The sequence below is a fragment of the Argiope bruennichi genome, chromosome 11 (assembly GCF_947563725.1).
Source record: "Argiope bruennichi chromosome 11, qqArgBrue1.1, whole genome shotgun sequence".
In the NCBI taxonomy this organism is placed as follows: Eukaryota; Metazoa; Arthropoda; class Arachnida; order Araneae; family Araneidae; genus Argiope; species Argiope bruennichi.
This window is the reverse complement of record NC_079161.1, coordinates 1969577-1991128: the sequence shown is the minus strand read 5'-3', so window position 1 is coordinate 1991128 and position 21552 is coordinate 1969577. Positions and strand designations below refer to the sequence as shown.

The following is a 21552-nucleotide window of genomic DNA, read 5'->3' as shown; positions in this document are numbered from 1 at the left end:
TAGAATTTTGATGCCACTTCTTTGTAAACAATATTTGATGCCAGAATGTTATCTTCTAGATTTTTATTTGTTTGGTGTAAAAATATTATTAGATTTAGCAATTCTTGAATCATTTCTCAATAGCCCTTGCATATACTACGTGGTCACGTCACAATATCAGTGACGTTTTATTTCTTTTCTTAAATGTTTGCAAATAATGCGTTTTAAACAGAAATGTAGTTTGGAGTGTCGGAAATAATGAACACAGCTCCTGACTTTTTACTATATGCCTAGGTGAAAAAAAAATCCCTCTACTGATACCTTATGCGTGGCGGTTAAGACAAAAGAAAACAAGATAAACTTAATTCGTATGACAACTTATTTACTTGACGCTGGTCAACTAAAGCCATATAATTTTAAACTATCTTGTACTGCTTTAGGATTTCCACTAGCCAGATTCTCAATGGATTTCAAAATGAAATGGATGTGGCATATTTAACCTTCGGATTCCGTTGGTTCGTCGGAATTTTCGATACTTCCAATGAAATCTCTGATGCGTAATGTTCCTCCCAAAAAAAATATTTTTAAGTACGAAATTGTGACGTAATTTAATAACCTTACACTTGTTCTATTCATTGTGTATATAAGCCATCCTAATAGAGTCAAATTTCAAGACATCATAGCGCTATTCAAAACATTATTATCTGGTTAATATATCTTCTAATATTCGATGGATTGTAACCTCATTTTCGTATTTATCCTGTAATTTCCCAGATATTGAAAGAATTCTTCTTCCTTAACTTTCAACAATTAAAGAAAATCAAGCGATTAAATATTTAATAGAACAGTAAGAATGATTTGAATTTCCATTGCAACAATGAATCGATTAACGAAGGTCACAAAAAAAATAATTTTAAAAATTATCATAATGCAGGAAAAAACTACATGCCGCCTTAATTGGTATCATGAAAAAGAATCTTTTAATATAATGTAAAAATCAATTTTATGCGATAATATTCTCGGGACTTGTCAGGGGAAATTTGCCGAAATCTTGTTTAATTTTTAATTATTTAAAATTCTATTTAAAAAATCGATTCAATGTGTATGCTTCCATTTTCCAAAGTATGTGTATGCCAAATTAGAAAACGGTATGTTCTATACAGCATCAATATATACACGCGCGTTTTCCCTTATTATTATTTAGAAGACACACATGAACTGATTCTACTAAGTTCACAATTGTAGTCTGAGAAATAAAACCCGTGGCAGGGAATGTGTAAAGAAAGTACCGATAAAAAGTAACAATGTAAAAAGAAGTAATATTTTTCACGTTAAAATTTAAATTTAGCGTTGACTTTTGTTATATTACGAAATCCAGTACAAGAAACTTATTCATTTAATAATAGTAATTTTAATTTCAATTGAACTTTCGGTTGATTTCATTCCATTCGTACATCATTATTTCGCCATTTTTTAATAGTATTCGTAACAGCCGCAGACTTCCGCCAGTTCACAAACAAACAGCAGCAGCAACAAAAGAGACATCTTGCACGAGAAACGTGAGAAAGCTGTCCAATAAGGGAAAAGGCAATAGTAATCACGATTCGGAATATTCTTTTTGGCGGGAAACAGGAAAAAAAGAAAGCAGACTTTTTTATTCTTTTCCATCTTCCCTTTTCTCCTGTACGAATCTTCCCTTCCATTCCCTTTTTCTTTTTTCTTTTTTTTCTTTTTTTAAATCTTTTTTTGTTGTGGAATCTGAATTTATTTATTTATTCGACCAGATCGTGCAGAATATTCACTGACAAGGAAGTATTTTGCAGTTCATTTTTAGGACAATGATAAGCAAACTTTTCCTGGAATGGCGGTTAAACTATTCCGGAATATGCATGTATAAAATCAACGAAATAGTATTAAGAAATAGTATTCTACAGCAATTAACATTGTTTTTTCGCCTTTCGCGCGTTGCGATACCCTTGTTTCTTATTGATGTTTAAGGAATTTGAACTATCTCATTAGTTCCTTTTCGCCTGAAAATATAAGTCGTTAAAAAGTGAGTGATTACCTGGCGGATATTAAGGTCAGTTATCGACTTAAAGAGACTGAATTTTTTTATTCAATTATGCTATAAAAAAACCGCTTCGATCATGCAGAACGGATGCCCTGCTTTAACGTTGTTTCGTATACTGAATTCTGTCAAGAATGAAGTCCGATATCCTTATAAGTTTTCAACATCAAATATATTTAATTAAAACTTTAAACGAAATCAAAATAAAAAGAGACATACTATTTTCGTTGACTTTTTTAATGCGCTTAGTGATTTGTTTCAAATACAGTTCTGGAATTCCTTCGTCTAAATGAAGCACTTTTAAAAACAACTTTTTATTTTTCAGCTTTCAAAAAGGGAGAAGAGTTGAATGAATCTTTATTAAATATAATTAAATGATGCCATAAAATAATTCATAATTCTATTACTTCGATTTGAAAGTGCAAGTGTGAGAATTTCTTTCCTCCATTAACAATTCAAAATATTTCATTTTATTTAATAAAAACGGGCGAATATTAGCGAAATCAAAAACAGGAAAACTTAAAATGAAGCTACCAAAAGAAAAAAGATTTCAAATGTATTTTAATGAAATACAAGGCACAAACATTTGATCGATTTCAGTAACTTTAATTTCCTATGAAAGGTCACCAGTCTCTATTTTCTAGAGAAATAGAAAACAACTCCCATTCTTTTTACATTTTCTAGGTGCAAAAACATCCGTTGGATTCTCCACAGCCTTTGTACCAATTCGGAAATTAATTGCTTTATACGAATGCTTTCAACCCCCGTCATTAATATTCCACCTCCTTTTTCATGAGAGATGCATGGTATTGTATGAAACATTTTTTGCCATTTGAAGAACCAATGTTTTTTAATTCTAAAATCTTACGCTGTAATTTGACTACAACAAAGGACATAGCAAAAATTATAAGCAAGAACAAAAAAAAAAAAAAAAAAGACGTTTCTCTAAATTATTGCCTATTCCTAAAAGATCTGCGCTAAAAAGAATTCCGTTGGAAATGGAGATTAATATTTTCTAATTGTTTCGTTTTTCGAAATTGCGTATTTCTTCATTTTAAATGCGTTCAAAATTAAAAACTCAAATAACTTTTGTTAGTTCAAATAATTACAAGGAATCTGAAGATTCTTCCAAACACAAAAATAATTTTTGATGCAAATTTTCAAGAGTTTCCAGCTTTCAATGTCAAATTTTGATACGATACATGAGTTAGAGCCTACATGTAAATGCAGTACTTAAATCACATCGGCATGTTATCTTGTCATTACAACTGTAATTTTGTGCAATATTTTGGCATCAGTTAGTGGTCTAAAAAGGGTTCAAACTACATATTCTCACGATATATTCAGTAAAAATGTTAGATTCGTGCCAAAGTTTTCGTAACTATTGTTCTCCAAATGCCAATCAATGCCTTCTCTGGCTTACCAAAATTTCACAATTTTATGCGGGTTCGAAGAATATGCAAGAATTTTTTATTGAAGAATGCACGAAAATTTTGGAGAGAATACCCCCGCTAATGTGTGCGTGTATTCATTTTTAACAAACTCTAATTTTTAAAAAAAAAATCGTGTAAATATTGACTTAATTCTTTACCAGATATTCTTTTCTATATAACACATTCCTAAATGGATATCCAAAGTGGAATTTGCTCAATTTTTTAAAATTACATATATTTTTCCAGATTTGCACTTTTTGAAGTGTTCTCCTGGCCTAATTGAGCTATTATAATTTTCTTTAGCTCATTTAGCGTTCCTTATACAACCCATAGCTTCTTAATTTAAAGTTTTCCTTTCCGATTAATAATTTCGGATTAAAATGGCAAAAATCGGCGTTTCTACTTCCGATAACAATGCGGTGTAAATTTAGAAATCTGTTTTAGATTGCAATTCAACAACTTAAGCCAATAAGCTTGATATTCTATGTTTCTTTTTCAGGGAAAAGTACAATTCGATTGGATTAAAAAAACAGATTATGCTTCTTTTTCGTTGGCGAGGCGTTCTTCATCAGCATCCAAGTTTAAAAGAGGTCGAACCGTAAAAAGAAAAAAAAAAGCAGTTTCTGCAACGCCCCTTCTTTACGCTTTGTTCTCTTTCAAAGAATCCAGACACAGATTGTTTCAAGGAAGAGCAGTAGAGAGACTCTTTTATAACCCGCAATGATCTTTTCCCAAAACTTAAATAGCAGCATTATTTTACTAGCCGCCTTTGGCGATCAACTTTTTCACCCCGATTAATCCTCTCAATTAAATAATTTATGTAACTTGATCTCCTAATAATTTCTTCACAAAATATTTTTAAGCTTCATAATCATATATATATAATTCTTACCAATATAGAAGCTTTACTTCATTTTGTCCATCATACTATGTATCTCGCTTTTGTCAACTCCCATAAAATTTTGGCTTCAAATTGAAACAGAAGCGATTTAACTTCAATTAGACAATAGCTTATTTACTAAAACCAAATATTTTTTTAATGAATACAGAAAAAAGAATCGTTCAGCACTGAAGTCTTGCATGCACTGCAGCATATTTTTTATATATATAATTTATGCAGTATCTCAAAGAATTATTCACAAAAAATTTCTCTGATACACATAAAATTCAGTTGTTAGCTTTATTTTCAAAAGGATTTAAATGGCGTAAATATTATTTTATTTTGTTCCAATCGATAAATGTACTTTTGAATACGTGAAAAAATATGGAGTCTAAATTTTGTATTTTGTCCTTTGATTCTAAGAAATCATATTCAGTGAAAAAAATTTGATACTTCGTCTTTCAAACCAAAAGAACTTTCTTTCTGCAACAAAATGTGACCACTTTATGAAGTTTTGAATATAAATTTGACTATCAGCAATTTTCAAAATTATAGATTAATCTACCTGGAGTTAATTGCGCATCTTCTTTGAGATGGTCAATGGATGGTCTAAAATCGCGCGTAATATTCAAATTTTCATAATTCACTCAGCAATAGGGTGGGTATTTCTATTCGCAATAGGGTGGGTATTTCTTTTCAAGAATATTTCGCACAATATGACTCACAAGACCAAGGATCTGAATATTCATCAGGATATTTATTGATTACAACTGCATCAAATCCTATTCTGTACTTGTTTTGGATCCTTTTTCCTATTTGATGAATATGACCAAAATTGTTTGGATATCTTCTAGAATGGACTCCTGTATATATAAAAGATGATTGCCTTAAACACTACAGAATTTCTTTAAAAAAAACCCTTTCGCTTGCACTTTTCTTTCTAAAAAATACTTTTCATGTTCATTTCATTTCTTACAAAAACACATGCTCAAAATAACACTTTTTCTAGGTTTAGTTTGCGGTGAGAGTTAACTCGATCTTAAATTGAAAGAATAAGTTCATTCTTACTGCACTGTCAGCGAGATGGCAACGTGTTGAGTAACGAAAGCATAACGTGCTCGCGCAGGTTATTTTGTCTTTATTTTTTTTCTGGCTAAAAATAGGATCTTATCTCAAATGTTTAAAAAAAATTCATTGTTGAAAAAATATTTTTTTGAATTTTAAGATGATATAAAAATTATTTTTTCTGCTTAATATTTTCGGATGTTATCACGGAAAACGCCATAATTTTGCTTGATTTTTAATTAATTAAAATTTTAAAAAAATCTCTCCAAGGTTCACATTCCCAAACTCCAAAGTATATATGTGTATATTCACTTTTACTAACATGAAAAAATAATTATGCATGTTGCATGACACTAAATGTTGAAGGGCATTACGCAATGTGCATACGCACTGATCATCTAACATCCGTTGAAGCATTTTTTGGAAAAAATGCTATTGTTCATGTTTCAGCCACTGTAATGCAAAAGAAAAAGATTCTAATCGTTCGAAACCGTTTTTAAAATTTCCTGTTAACAGTCCTGAATTATTAAAAGTATGAACTATTAAAATTAGAAAGAAACATCTTACATCGAACTGAGAAACGCGTTTTTTTAATCATATAGGCTTTCGCTAATTCTAGAACTATATACATTTCTAGTGTAGTATTTTTTAGTATATTATATAATTTCGGTTAATTTATGAAAATTGAAAAGTAATCTCATAAATATGTCGAGTAAAGTAACTAAAAATACATAATTTAGATTAGACAAATACGAATAATGACAATGGAAGTTTCTAAAATAGACGGAAAATGAAATTAAGTTTTCTGAACTTATAAGTAAGAGATAAATGAATTTCTTAATAATTGAAATTCTGTCGCAAGAACCGACTGTAAACTGTCCAAGAAAATGCAAAACAGGCATCTGCAATGATTTCGCAAGCAGCAGAAGAACGCAGTGGACGTCTTGGTTGCGAACTGCATTCGGATTGATTTGGACTTTTCGAACCGGCGGGAGAAAAGAAAAGAAAAAAAAGCTATTCAGTGGGCTCAAAGTTTCACCGCTATACAAGTAGACTAGGTAACAGAGTGAAACTGCTCAAATATAGATCACGTTTCAAAATATCGCGTTTAAAAAAATAATTTCAAAAAAATTGTAAAAAATATCACAAAACTTTTATTAAAACACTCTAGACAATATTAATAGAATATGGCACTCTTTAAAATGTTAAAGAGCCACGTTATTTTAAAGTTATAAAATAACTTGGTATTATACATGATAATGGTAATTCATTAAGAATGTTAAAAGAATAATGTACTAAAATTAATTTAAATAATATTTTCAGTTAGATTGAACTAAATTCAATTGTAATGCCTTTATAATTAAAGAAATGAATAAAATTAAAAAAAAACTTTTTAAATAATACCCAAAATTTCGAGAGTTTGGAACTTTCGAAAGTTCTCGGAAATTGTCTATTTAACAATCCGATCCCACTCCAGATGCATAGTCACTCACTAGTCCACTTTAAAAAGAAGATTATGTATTTAATCATGCGCGTGATACGATTATAGAAAAGAGAATTCTTCGGTATCTACTTTTTTCTTTCCTATTTTGCTATTATTTTCGAATTTTTTTTTACGTGAAATAATTATTCGTAAATAAATAAATAATAAAACGTAACAGTTAGAAGCAGGATTCTTTTGCCTTAAACTGTATAATCTTTTATTTTATAGAAAATCATCAAGTCTAGGTCACTGCATTTGTAACTTGTAAATTAGAAAAAACGCTGATTAATCAGTGAATTTAGTCACTTCTTTATAATTTGACATATATTTTATCTTTCATTCATTTGCATTACTTTAATGGTATGTTAATTTATCTCTTTGTAATTCGTGGTGATTTTATTTCAGTTTAATATGCCAGTCTCTTATGCACGCTTAAGATAAAAATGAAACAGCGATTCTTGCAGAGAAAAACGGGGAGTCCCCCTCCTCCCTTTTCAATTCTTTGGAAGTAAAGTAATGTATCTCTTTTGGTTGTACACGTTATATGATTTTTCATTAATATTAAGGGATGCATACGGGTCGTGAAATTGTGTGCAGGAAAATTCGATTCATTTATAGATTCGCTTATGGCGAAAAGTCTTGTAAAGATTTAGCGATAAAATCCACAATCGCATGTGATTTTTTTTTTTTGAGTACATTAGATTTATGTGAAATGTTTTGAGAGAGAAGTACAAATGAGAGAACGTCATCAAAACTTTAATAAAATTTCACCCTTAACGGTGAAATAAAAGAAAAGAATTTATTTTATGAATTGCTATCAGTCAAGTTCTGATGAATCTTTGCTGCATTAAAAACTGTGGGAGGAATTTTATGTTTTAAAATTTACCAAAAATTGAAATATGCTGCTTTTTTTTATAAATACGAATTCAGTATTTGGCCCACAAACCATCCAGAAATGGAGCAAAATTGACAATACTTCAGGCCTTACAAATCACGTCTGAAAACTTTCGAAACGCATTTATAAAAATCAGCCTCTGACTCTGAATTACAGATTTGTGTCGGATTAACTTAGAGTATTATTGCAGGAGGACTTCACGATGCACAGTCAGCCAATGTTTCAGTAACATATGATTTTAAAATAAAATCTTTTATTCAGCACCCGGATTTTCTGAACTCTTTACGATATTCCATGAAGGCAGGAAAGCCTGAATCCAAACTTAAACTACCTCAGCTGAAGTATGAGATTCATAGAATACAAGATTTTAAAAATAGCGTCATTGCACAATTAAAAGATTGTTTGATTTATCATTTCTCTTTTCTACAAATAGAAATATATACATTTGAATCGTGATAGAAAATAAATACACAGCGCTTAAAAATCATTAAATGCTTAAACAGTATTTTTCTCTCTCCATCCTAGCACCAATGTTGGTGGATATGCAACGGCAAGTACAGACGAAAGCATCATTTTTCAAAATATCTCGAAAGCAACATTTTTCATATATATATATATATATATATATATATATATATATATATATATATATATATATAAAACTCAGCTATCAGAAAGGGGCTGAAGTTTTTGGAACACCCAATTCTTATCAACACAAAACGATCCGGAAATCTAATCAAAACCCTCTGCCAATCGAAGGAATTACCGCAGTTCGAATCTCAAAACCGAGGTGACCAGAGCCAGTCAGCTAAAGTAAGTAACTGGCTAGAATAATAAACAAAAAAAAACCCTACTTGATTTGTTTATTCATTGTGGTATTTTCAGAATAATTTAGTCACATTTCATTTACGAATACAATTTATTTGGAACTGATGCAAATTAAAACTAAGCATCGATTAAATTTTAAAGCATTATTAAAAGGGTATTTTTTCGAGTTTTCAAATTCGCTATCAGTGCTGGTTATTTATTTTTTCATTTATCTTTGCGGTTGACTAACAGAATCATGAAGCAATAATCCTAACACATTTCTTTAAGAGTACTTAGATTGTATTTAAAAAATTGATATGTTTTTTTAACCATTTGTAAAAATATAAATTAATTAATCCCCCCCCAAGACTTATTTCTGCTCTTTTGATCACTAATTGCCACATATGAGAGCAATTTAAACTTCATTCGAAGCGTTCCGTTCATTCCAGTTGCTCCCAATTAGCAGAAAAGACTTACCCTCTTCCTACAATGAGCCTGAGTGCGTCTAGGTGTCCATAGTAGGCGGCCCACATGGCAGGGGTCATGCCGTCTTCATCCCTCGAGTTTAGCTCCTTCCTATTCGCCTCTTGCAATAAATCCAAGTATCCGTCCCGGGCGGCCCGGTGGAAGCGATCCGTATCCATGAACGACATTCCCTCAGAGACAATCCATATCCACGCCGAAAGTATCACGAGATTCTCAACCTGCTGCTATCCATCCGAGAGAGTCAACAGTGAATGAAGGCGAAACCGAAACCATCGAACATATAGAAAATAATGAACTCTTCTGCGGCGCCATCTTTCGGCACGTTTTACGAACTAATGAATTTAATAGTTTCAGATTGACTAATTTCTCCAATAACCGAATGATTGTCACGGAGAGGTGAGGATGTAGATAAAATTGAATAAGGTGATAAAAATGTGAGCAAAAAATTTATCAATTGAACAAATTTCATTTATCAATTGAAGGAGCATAAATACTATACTTTTGCATCACTATTTTCACTGTTTTTTTTTTTTTCAAGTTGCTATCTTAGCTGAATATTTATTTGCATTAAGAAAATTTCTAGTACTTCTGTCCTTTATCTATGAAATAAAAGAAAGTGACAACTTTTCAATCAAAAAAACTTTTATTCTTAAAAAAAAAGGTTTTTACAGTATTAAGAACAGAATCAATATAATCAAACAAGTAAACTTTTACGTTACATGCATTTCCAACGGATGCAGAGTGCTTAGATTTTCTTCGTTTTCCACATCTGAAAAATCAGATCCAATCAAAACAGCGTGCGATCAAAAAACGATTTGTAGCTATTTATTGTGTTCTGAAAGATGAAGGGAATCACTGTACGAAAATCGAAACTAAACAAAAATGCAAAGTATTCCTGGTTCCTTCCAATTCATTTGGGATGAACATTAAAAGAGCATGTGAGAATGGCGTTACATCCTTTAAGAAAAGCGTTTTATGACCAATCGTTTTAAGCTTTACCTATACGGTTAAAATCTAGATATTTACAAAATAATTTTTAATGCACAACTCATTAATGTAATTAAGAAAGACATCTACGTGTCACTCAGTTTTACAAAAAAACAAAAAAAAGTCACAAAAAAATTTTTTAGTTGGAAATTAGAGAAAGTTTTGTTCTTTGCTTTGCATTAATTACATTTAAAGATTTCGATTCTTCAACTTTCAGTTTTGTTGTGTTACTGTTTCTGGATTTCTGGTTACTGTTTCTGGAATGGTTCACTAGGTCTGTACACTTAACTTTAAAAACACTTATATTGCATTCACTAGGCTTTTCTGCATTTCACACAACTCGCATTTTCAGAATTAATTGAAATTTTAATTAATATTGTAAGAGGAAAGTACTAAAAATAACTTTGAAAAATTAATTTTTTATGCAATTGCGATTAAAAAGTTACCTAGCGATTGCTTGATTTCTAGAAATCAGTAATCTTCAGAACAATAGAGGATGAAAATATTTCAGAATAGCATACAATTTCATGCTCAGAAAAGGTGCCTTCTTGCTTCTTAAAGCAGATACATACCTTTTTTTTTCTTTCGAAACAATAAAAAAAAAAACATTACGAAAGTGTATAAATAAACAAGTATTCAATGGCAGATAAAGTTCTTTATGAAAATGTGCTCTCTTTGCAGATATCGCTTTTTACGAATTCATTGATTCGAAGTCTTCCTGTAAAGGTATTCTATAAAGATTCCTAATTTTGCATTCTGCAAATTTTTCCTCAGATCTGAAATTCTTCTTAATGCGTTCATATATTTTGACCTTTGTTCCCTCATATACCTTTTTCAGCACTTGAATTTTTTATCTCTCCATTCTCTCACCGTAATTTGGTTTTTTCATTTTGTGTCTCTACTGAGATACTTATGGCGACATCGCAATGGACTAGATTCATCGCTAAATATCTTAGATTCCTTTGCTTTTAACGCAATTTGTGTGTCACATTTTTATCAGTCGCTTCATTATTTAATTAATTCGAATAGAAATAGGTTGAGGCAAGAAATTCTTCCTATCTGAAATTCTCAGTTGCACATGCTCCTAACACACATGCTCAACATTTGTGAACTAGGGAAACAACTATTTCAAGACAGAAGTTCTGAAAATGTCGCAGATTTTATATAATATTTTCCTTTAAAAAAATTAAAGGAATTTAGTGTTTTGAAATGCACAGTTTCAAGCCCACTAGTCTAATAAAATTAAAGATTGGCTCTAATTGTCTATACGGATTCTTTTGGTTTCTCTTTATTCAATAATGTCAGTTAATGTCTGCAATCTTTAGAAGCTTTTGATTAAAAAAAAGTCTCCATCGAATAGTAAGAAACTGATAGTCGTTAGCCTAAAGCTGTTGATTTCCAAATGAAACTGCTTTAGTTAGGCAATTTGGTAGACTAATATTTTAACAGTAAAAATTACTTACTCGTTACACTTTTATTTCATTAATTAGAAAATATTTTAAAAATTCATCGTAACCTTACAAAAATTTCAGAAGGCAGGTAGAAATAATAAAGTCAAAATTTCCAGACCAGAAACTTCCATATCCATTCCATAGTTCATTCATTCAATAATCTTGCATAATTGCTTGATAAAATAAAAATAGTTTTTTTTACGAATGTTTCTGAATTATAGCTAGACACTTAACTGCATTTAGGTAATAGACTCCATTTGGTACTATTTTCACAAGTTATGAAGCCTTTTCCAATCAGAGTTAAATTTTTGGAACACGCGAGTCTGCATTTATCTCCGGGTACCTTTCTTGAACAGTCTTCAGATGCGTATAGCCCTTCCGCCAGCATCGGCTTCGGGCATGCGCATTGCGGCGAAGGCGTCCAAATCAATATACCTTTTGCTTTTATGCATGTAATAGATATTGAGGTGATTTCTTCTTCTTTGCATTTCAACTTGCATTTCTCTCCAACTTTTTTCGAAGAACAATATTCCAAAAGTTCCAAATCATTTCTTATTCTAGGTTTGGGACAAAATATCTTTCGGCATCTTGGCATCGAACTCCATCGAGTGTTCTTTTGGCAAATAATGAAATGCCTTCCAATCAATAACAGAGAACTTTTACACGTCAAGTGACACTTTTCACCGACTGTTTTGCCTTGACACGGTTCTATTGCTGACAAATTATCTACTAAATGTGGCACTGGACATGTACAAATCGGAAAAGGACTCCAGCTAGTCTTATTAAGGCATGTAATTTTATTAGCTCCAATCAGCTTTCCTCCTTCACTGCATTTTAGAAGACATGACTCACCGGGCGATTTTGAGGAACAATCGCTCGCGTAAGATAATATTTCAGGAAGTTTCTGAAAACTACAGTGAACAGTTTGGCAACTTGGCATAGAACTCCATTGTGTATCCTTCCCACAAATGATATAGCTCTTCCCATAGATGACATGATTTCCTTTGCATTTTAAGCTGCATCTTTGGCCTGGAAACTTATTGGAACAATCTTCAGAAGTAACCAAATTACTGTGTGCTTTCGGATGAGGGCAAGAGCATTTTGGCAATGCAGTCCATTTTTTCTCATTTATACACATCACTCTTTGGTGTCCTACAATCTTCCCATTCCCTTTACATGTAACCGAGCAGTAATCCCCCGGCGACTTTGATGAACAATCTTCCTTGAAAGCAAGAATTTTTGGTAATTTCAATTTTGAACAGAACATTTTCTTACATGTTGGCGGCGTAGTCCACTGCCTATTTTTTTGACACTTCATGAAGTTTTCACCAATTAAAGAAAAATGCTTTTTACACAGTAAATGACATTTTTCACCTATAGTTTTGTTATTACAATTCTCGGTCGTACTTAAATCTTCCGATAAATTTGGAATCGAGCATGAGCAAGTCGGCAAAGATGTCCAAAGAAGGCCTATCTTACAAGTTATAAATTTGGGACCTATCAAGTTACCACCATTTTTACACTTGAGGAAACACGTTTCACCTGGCGATACAGCAGTGCAGTCCCCTGCATATTGGAGAAATGAAGGTAACTTCTTTTTCTCACAATGGATTATTTTGCATATGGGCTCTTTGGTCCATGTCATATTCTTCTGACATCTTATAAAAGCATCACCAATAAGTGTCATATCTCTTTTGCAAGTTAGATGGCATTTTTGACCAGGTAATTTGTTTCTACAATCCCCTTTTGCTGTTAAAAAAATAGCTAAAATAGGGATTGGACAAAAACAGAGAGGTTGAGAACTCCAGTGCGTTGCATTTATACAGGCAATGTAGTTAGTCCCAAATATTTTGCCTTTCTCTTGACATTCTATGTTGCAGTGCTCATTTGGTTCTTTTGAAGAGCAGTCTTCTACAAATGTAAGACCATCAGAAAGTTTCGGATTTGGGCATAATTTTTTCTCACATTCAGGTGCCTTGCTCCATGACAGATCCTTCTGACACGTAATAAATCGTTTATTCATTATCAATGAGTTGTCTTTACAGTTCAGAAAACATTTTTGACCTGGAAGTATCTCGTTACAATTGTGATTGGTTTTCAAACTCTCATCTAAAATTGGCAGTGGGCATGCGCATTTGGGTGGTTTGGTCCAATGTTTTGCATCAGTGCACTGAATTTTGCTGTGTCCCAGCAACTTGCCTCCTTTTCTACACTCTAATCTACAGCTGTCACCGGGTGATTTCGACATGCACTCTTTTTTAAAAATAAGCATATTACCCACCTCGGGTTTTTCACAAAGGATTTTTGTGCAGAAAGCCATAGATGTCCATTTCAATTCGTCGTTGCATATGATAATACCTTTACCATTCATCGAAAACCCATGCTTACATTTAACAGAACAAGACTCGCTTGGTTGTTTATTCTTGCACTTTTCAATCAATTCCATGCCTATTTTTAATGAAGGTTCTGGACATGCGCACTTAGGTGGTGCACTCCATTTCAGTCCATTTTTGCAAATCATAGTAAAGTTGATGTCAGGCCTGGCCCGACATCGAACCTGACATATTGAGCCTACAATTTTATCAGAACAGTTTTCAATTGCTTCTAAATATTTGGACAATATTGGCTCTAGACAGAATGGCTCACCACCAATACAAAACTTCGTATCGGTCCAGTGACCAGGCGAAAGACACGTGGTGGCGTTTGGACCTCTTAGGGTAGCGGATTCATCTTTACAAGCAACATCACAACTCATTCCGCCTTTAGGACTGCATGAGCCGACGATTTTTAAGCTACTGTGTAAGAGAGGCGGGAACCTGCATTCCACTTTCAACGCTTTGTAAGGAGATAATACTTCGGGAAAGCATTTCGGTACATATTTCCAAGAGTCATTCCCGCAGGTAATAATGTGCAAGCCAGTCAGCACGTAATCCTTTTGGCATCGAACTTGGCACTTCGCTCCTTCAACGAACGAGCAGTTAGAAACGAATGATAAAAAGGGAGAAACTTTTCTGGGGCAGGTAGCATTTCGTTGTAGACAAAGAGGAAGCTCGGACCATTGCCCAGTCAAGAAACAAAAAATTGTTTTGTTTCCTTCCAAATTCCCATTTTTGCAATGTACAATGCATATTGAACCTACCATCCGGGAACATGCTCCACTTAATTCGAATCTTTGAGGCAGTGGTGAACACAAGGGAATGTCACGCTTGTGTGTCTTGGAACTGGAGCAGCGAATGTTGGATCGCCCCTCACACCTGATGCATTTATCACGTCTATTCGCGCATCTCTTTTTCTGATTAATGCTGTCACTGAAGAGAATCGGGAGATTCTTGCAGTCGGGCAATCCCCTCCATTCGCCCCAGGGTGTGCACTCTGCATCTTGAACTGCAACAAGACGTGAAGAGACAGAACATCCCACTTTGCAATGGTGGGAGTTTGAGCTCTGACAGGAGGGTACGAGGAAGCGGATTTTATCGGGAAGTTTCTGCGTTGCGCACTGCCGCCGGTATCGGCAGTCCGGCAGAGGAGACCATTCCAGGGTCGACAGGCAAATGGCTTCTTCGTCCGCTAGTTTGCCATTCGGACATCGAACCTAAAATAAAAAACAAATCTTAATAAGTTAAAAAAGCACTTTTCTTGCTGTGCTAAAAAGTAAAAACTTTTCTTATTTTTTAATTATTTTACTTTTTCTTGTATTACTTTAGGATATCTAATTCATAATTCATTATAATAACATGCATTATGAAATCTTGAAATCAGTTTTTCCCCGAATTATCTGGTAGAGGTTCCTTTTGTATGAATTTGAAATTTAATTAAATAATTCGATTGATTTATAATAAAGTTCCTAAAATATAAAAATAATATACTGTCATCTAGAAATCATTAGTGCAATTTTTTAATTCTAGTAAAAAACCAATTCAAAAATTCCATCTCTGTAAAAATGAAAAAATATCCTTCTTTTTTTTTCCAACATCAAATTGTTAGAATAAATCAGAAATCCCGTCTGTTTTTTTCACATATTATACAGTATTTATTCTAAACATCTTAAAAGGTTTTTTTTTTTTTTTAATTTTGATTATGAATAGGAAGAATTAAAAATCAATATATTTTTTATGAATGGTGATAATTCAGCTCGTTTGTTACTCATATCACGCAGATATACATTTTTCAATGAAGAGTGATTTTGTACTCGAGGGACCATAATCTGCAGAAATTTTCTCAAAATTGCGATCAGAAAACCACTGTAATAGGTAGCATTCCTATAAAGGAGCTGTAGAGGAATTTTCCATAACGAATAATCTTCGATCAAATAAAGTCATCAAAGCCATCGAAATCAAATTTGTTTCTCCAGGTTATTTATTTTACCAGTCTACCCAAGACTATGATTCCGATTTTGTTTTTTACTTTATTTTATAGATCTTAGAGATGACGCTCTTTTAGACGTCCCTCATTATGTTTTGTATTTGCATTGAAATGACTCAGCCAATATATGTGTATTTTTAATTATGTTCGCAGATCTTTGAACGTGTGAGAAACCTGGCAATCATGCTCACAATTACTTCTCTTTGTATTTTTGATGGTATAAGTAATTAAATGTGATTCTCACTCACATTTAATTACCGATTCCATTCAGATTACAATGAATCCTGAAATAATCAGTTTTAAAAAGGACTCAATATGTTTTACTTTAAAAAGAATTGAATACGTTTCTTTCGGATTTTCGAAAGTACACCCAGAAATTTTCGACTTGTTAATGAACTGGTATAGTAGTCAACAAAAGAAATGGAATCCTTCTGTTAATTTGTTATTTATCATTGCAACTTCTTAAAACTGCTGTCTATGGAAATTAATGAAATGCCCAGATTTGTTGGCATACACAAACTGGGCAACCGAGTTAATTAAAATAGAATTTCCATTACCTAAATCAAGAATTTTTAATCATTTGAGTTTTTTTATGCAAGTGCATCGAATTTCGGTTTGAAAATGCTTAGTAGTTCTCGAGATATTTTAGTTTTGTTTGCTGAAGAATCCGCCCAAAATGAGCCAAACCACCAGAGGCCGCACATGAAGCAAGGCTCTGATTGTTAATAAAAAAATAAGACTTCTTTAGCGTTTTTTCTCCAGGAGAAGCAAACATGATGACTCAGATTTATCGATAATGTTAATATTTTTAATATAAATACTTTTTTTTCCTTTTTATTTAAATATTAGCTGCCTTTGGCTATCAGACGGTTCGCCATTCTTAATGCTTGTTAAAATTTTCAATTTAATATTTTTTGCAATTTGTCTTTTATTAGCTTCTTCATTAAAATATTTTTAAGCTTCAAATTTTGATAGTCATATAATTCACTCATACCATTATAAAGGCTTTATGCCGTAATGTACTACCGCTTTAATTTTCTCTCAGCTCCCGCAAAATTTCATTACTAAATTAAAGTGGATATGACTAAACTACAATTAATATAAAAAAATTACTGCAACTATTCATCTATTTTTAAATGAGTATTGAAAACAGAGTCATTCAGCATTTCAGTCTTATGTGTACTACAGAATAATTTTCATAATTTATGTAACATCTCATGAATTATTGAACAAAAATTTCATGGATTCATCATAATATTCAATTTTTAGTTTTATTTTCAAAAGGATTTAAATGACATTAATGACAATATTTTATTTGGTTTCTGTCTATAAAAATACTTCAAAAAATTATGAAGTCTAAATTTTATACAGTATCTTGGTCCTAAGGAATCATATTCTGCGAGGTATTTTTGACATTACAACTTTTAAATGAATAAATGAGCGTTTCTATTTTCTGTTATGAAATATGATCGATTTATCAAGTTTTGATAGAATAGTTTAGAACAATCAACATTTTCATAAACTTAAGGTAATCAGTCTTGAGAAAACTGATTGAAGTATCATCATTGAGACGGCCGATGAAGTGGTCCAAAATCACCCGTTTTTATTGAATAGTGATATTCAGATACTCATAAATCAGTCAGTTTTATTGACTAATTCAGTTGATTGGAGTGCAACTCTTTTTATTTAAAATATTAGTCTCTTTAGAATATTTTGTTAAATATAATTCACAGAGCAGAAAAACTAGATAAAAGCTAAAGATTCATCATTTATTAGAAAATTTACAGACTCAAGTTGCACATTATATAATTATTTACTTCATTTGGACCATTTTAACACATACAGTTATATTATTAAAGGTTTGCAAATTAGCCTTTGAGTCTTGAATTGAAAGCATATAAATATTAAACCATGTTTGCCTTAAATAAAGATGATTTAGTGAATTAATAATGTAGACATTATAAATGATCATAGCAAACTTTGTCTTGAATTAATTTTTTAGAAAATATTGTATTTTTTATTTATTTGATTTCATACAAACTCGTGCTGAAAATTACACTTTTCTAAGTTTGCAGTAATATTTGCGAGTTCGCAAATTGTACAGACTAAGTCTATGGCAAAGGATACCGACGTGCTCTGATTGGTTTAAGCCTTGGCATCTTTTTGGCAAAAAGATGCCAAGTATGGTATTCGGTATGGCATCTTGTGCCAAAAAGATGCCATACCGAATTAAATTTTTATAAAAATAAATAAAATATGGGAATTTATCCCCCCCTATTTCTTACGGTTTACATGTAACATTAATCTGAAACACATATACAGCAGAAAAGATCAAATCCTGAAACCTAAATTCAGGAAATATAAAAATTACAATTTATTAAAAAAAATTTTTATGTGTGTTTCTTTTTAATATTATTTTGATATAACTAAAAAAATTAACTACGAAATCACATATTGTGTTAAAGCTTGCATATTTATACGTTTTGCGTATAAGTAATCATCTCCCCATATGTAGTTGATGGGAAAGTAACAAACGTTCAGCAACAAGTTGCAATGACTGCATAAATTATCTAATAAAGACACGAAAATCATAGAAAAATAAGAATTATTTAATTGCTGCATCATATGTTGAGTAATTACTTTCATATAGTCTTTATACTTCTGTGCATAAACAACATTGCTAACTTGTACTACTAGTATTATTAGTAATATTTATTATTAATAATAATAATTAGTATTAGTAGTATTACTAGTAATATTTAGAGAAAAGAATTATATTAATAAAAATTAGAGCGTGTTGATATTCACTCGTATCTTCCATAAAACTAATGAAAAGTACAAGGTTTGAGCCAAATAAGCAAAAACTACACTATTATGAGTGCAAAACATTGCCAAAAAGATGCCAAGGCTTAAACCAATCAGAGCACGTCTGTATCCTTTGCCATAGACTTAGTCTGTACAATTTGCGAACTCGCGTAATATTTACCTTAATTTTAATTTGAGATTTGTCAAAGTGATGGCAACTCGTTGATCAAAGCTAATTTTTTCCTATGTACGCGTAATGCTCGTGCACATTAAATTTAATTTTTATTTTGTGCGAAATAAATTGTTGAAAAATATAATGAAATTATGTTTTAAAATTCATTAAAATAGAAATTTAAATTATAGGTTAAAATATTATTATCATTGAAAAGATTATTTTTTGAACTTTTATTTGATATAAAAATCCTGTTTGTGCGGTAATATTGTCGGAAGTTATAGCGCAAAAACGCCAAAATTTCGTCTAATTTTTAATTAATTTAGGTTAAAAATTCTAATAAATCATTCCGAGGTGCACATTCCAGATCTCCAAGATACACAAGTGCTAAATTTGGCAGTTGTAGGTCGAACGGTCTGGCCTGCAGAGCGTCAGCACGCACACAAGCACACACACACACACATTGAGCTTTATCTAATATATAAAAAACTCGTGTCACGGTGTTTGTGTTCGTACTCCTCCAAAACGGCTCGATCGATTTTTATTAAATTTTTTATGTGTATTTGGTAGGTATGAGAATAGGTCGTAAAGTATATTTCATAAAGCTAGGTAATTAGGGTGTTCCTATCCACGTTCAACGTACGCTGAGATCAACGCTTGCTTGATATCATCGCCACTGTGACGTAATGTTGAAAAAGTGCAGCTAAAAATAAACATGCGCGTCCAAATGCTATAAGATCCATCTGCTGACACATTCTCGGACCACTTGTTAGATATCGGCAAATGAAAAGTTGCTGTCTATAAAAATATTGGATGCATAAAATTGCCCACAAATTTCTGTACTATTGTTGATACGCAAAATGCTCTCATTGACCGCATATTTCCCGATGTACTCATACCATACATAAATCATGCGTGGATGGCAGAAAGAGCCATTTTGGCAGCAAAAAATGTGGACGATTTAAACTTCAAGAAACAGCAGTTGTTGCCAGGCGACTGAGTATCAAACAAATCGATCGATACATTTTGCGATGCTAACGAAGCTGTAAATTATTCAACAGTTTTTGAACTCACTGGATTTGCCAGGCATGTCACCACACCTTCTATGACTGAAAGTTGGATCTCTGGTTATTTTATTTCGGAATTTGAACCCACTATGGATGTGCAATGGCACGCGATTGGTAATTAAAAAATTGATGAAAAACGTTATCGAAGCCACCCTTTTGAATGGCAAATTCCTAACCGAAAATGTTTTGCTGCCACGAATTCCAATGATTCTCACAGACGTTCCAAATTCAAACGCGTTCAATTTCCTATTAGATTGGCATTCCCAATGATAATCACTAAATCGCAAGGCCAAACGATGTCTGTTTTTAACACGGACAATTATACGTGGCATGTTCTCGCGTGGGCAAAGCATCGAGCTTATTTGTATTGGCTAAAGACGGACATAAAAAAATATCGTTCACTCAATTGCTCTTCGAAATGAATATTGATTTTCTTTATTTCATTTTTATATTTTAGGATAAAAAATATATTACTTTTTTCACTTTAAGTTCAACCTTTAAGAGATCAAACAATGTATATGTTCGTTACGTCAGCGATTCTCAACCTGTGGGGCGCACCCCCCTAGGGGGGCGCGAGCACACTAGGGGGGGCGCGAGAATATCCAAGAGAAAATATTATTTAAGAAAATTGATAAACTGATCGAAAGGAAAGCATACATACACAAAGAAAATAAAATACATTTCGACATATTTAATAACGTATTAAAGTAAAACAACTTACATAATCAAAACATACTAAATTAAAAACAAATTTAATAATTATTAGTGACTCCCTTGGGCCTTCTTGCAAAGCAAAGTTTTTCGAAAAAAAGCTTAATATTAGAAATAGCCACTCTCAGTTCTGTAACTATATTTAGCCGAGATCCATATTTTGTCTACAAAGAAGCCACAGCAAAAAATGCCAGTTTCACAAAGGTAGGACTTTGAAAATGGTAATAGAAGGTGAAATGTCCTTGTTTTTAGTGCAGAAAAATCCTCCTCTAGTCCTGCCCATAATTCAAATAGTGATTTATTACTAACTTGTCTTTTAGTTTCGCCACTTGTCGTGAAGTCTATGATTTTTTTTTTCCTCATCAATTGAGAGTTCTTCGGGAGTTTTATGAAATGGATCCCTAACCCACTCGTAACTTGCTATCAGTTTGTCGTCAGTAAAAAAATACTTTTTCAAATTCTTTGCCAGCATGGCTAAATGATTTTCAATGGTTACAAAATCAACTTTTACATATTCTTCTTCAGCCTTGTAAGTTTTAGCACAGTCATCAACATTTGCAAACATTGTTAGGTTTTTTTGCTTTAAATTTCTGCTCCACAATTCCAATTTCCTACAAAAAGCATTAACTTTATCACTTGTATCCAACAACTCCTTGGAGTTGAAGATTCAAGTTATTTAATTTCTCAAATATGTCGACCAAGTACCTCAATTTCATCACAAATAAACCATCGCGAAAATTCTCGGCCTCCTGTCTGTTTTCTTCTTCTAAGAAAATAGCGATTTCTTCTCTTAATTCATAAACACGTTGCAAAAATTTCCCACGTGATGACCATCTTGCCTCGCAATAAAATAGTAACACTGAATGTACTGAGCTCATGTCTTTACAAAGTGCGGAAAAGA

The 21552-nt window shown here is 32.2% G+C and overlaps 2 protein-coding genes across 2 annotated transcripts in view; both read right to left on the bottom strand.

The window, feature by feature from the left end:
• The window catches only part of LOC129957462 (pre-mRNA splicing regulator USH1G-like), an 85750-nt gene extending 76414 nt beyond the window's left edge, over positions 1 to 9336 (bottom strand). The window contains exon 1 of the mRNA XM_056069775.1: positions 9088 to 9336. Within this exon, the coding sequence (XP_055925750.1) occupies positions 9088 to 9263 (176 nt within the window). The 5' untranslated portion in view covers positions 9264 to 9336. The remainder of the gene's footprint in view (positions 1 to 9087) is intronic.
• Positions 9337 to 11763: 2427 nt separating this feature from the next.
• Positions 11764 to 21552, bottom strand: part of LOC129957269 (sushi, von Willebrand factor type A, EGF and pentraxin domain-containing protein 1-like) — a 37328-nt gene continuing 27539 nt past the window's right edge. Inside the window, exon 4 of the mRNA XM_056069524.1 lies at positions 11764 to 15126. Within this exon, the coding sequence (XP_055925499.1) occupies positions 11764 to 15126 (3363 nt within the window). The remainder of the gene's footprint in view (positions 15127 to 21552) is intronic.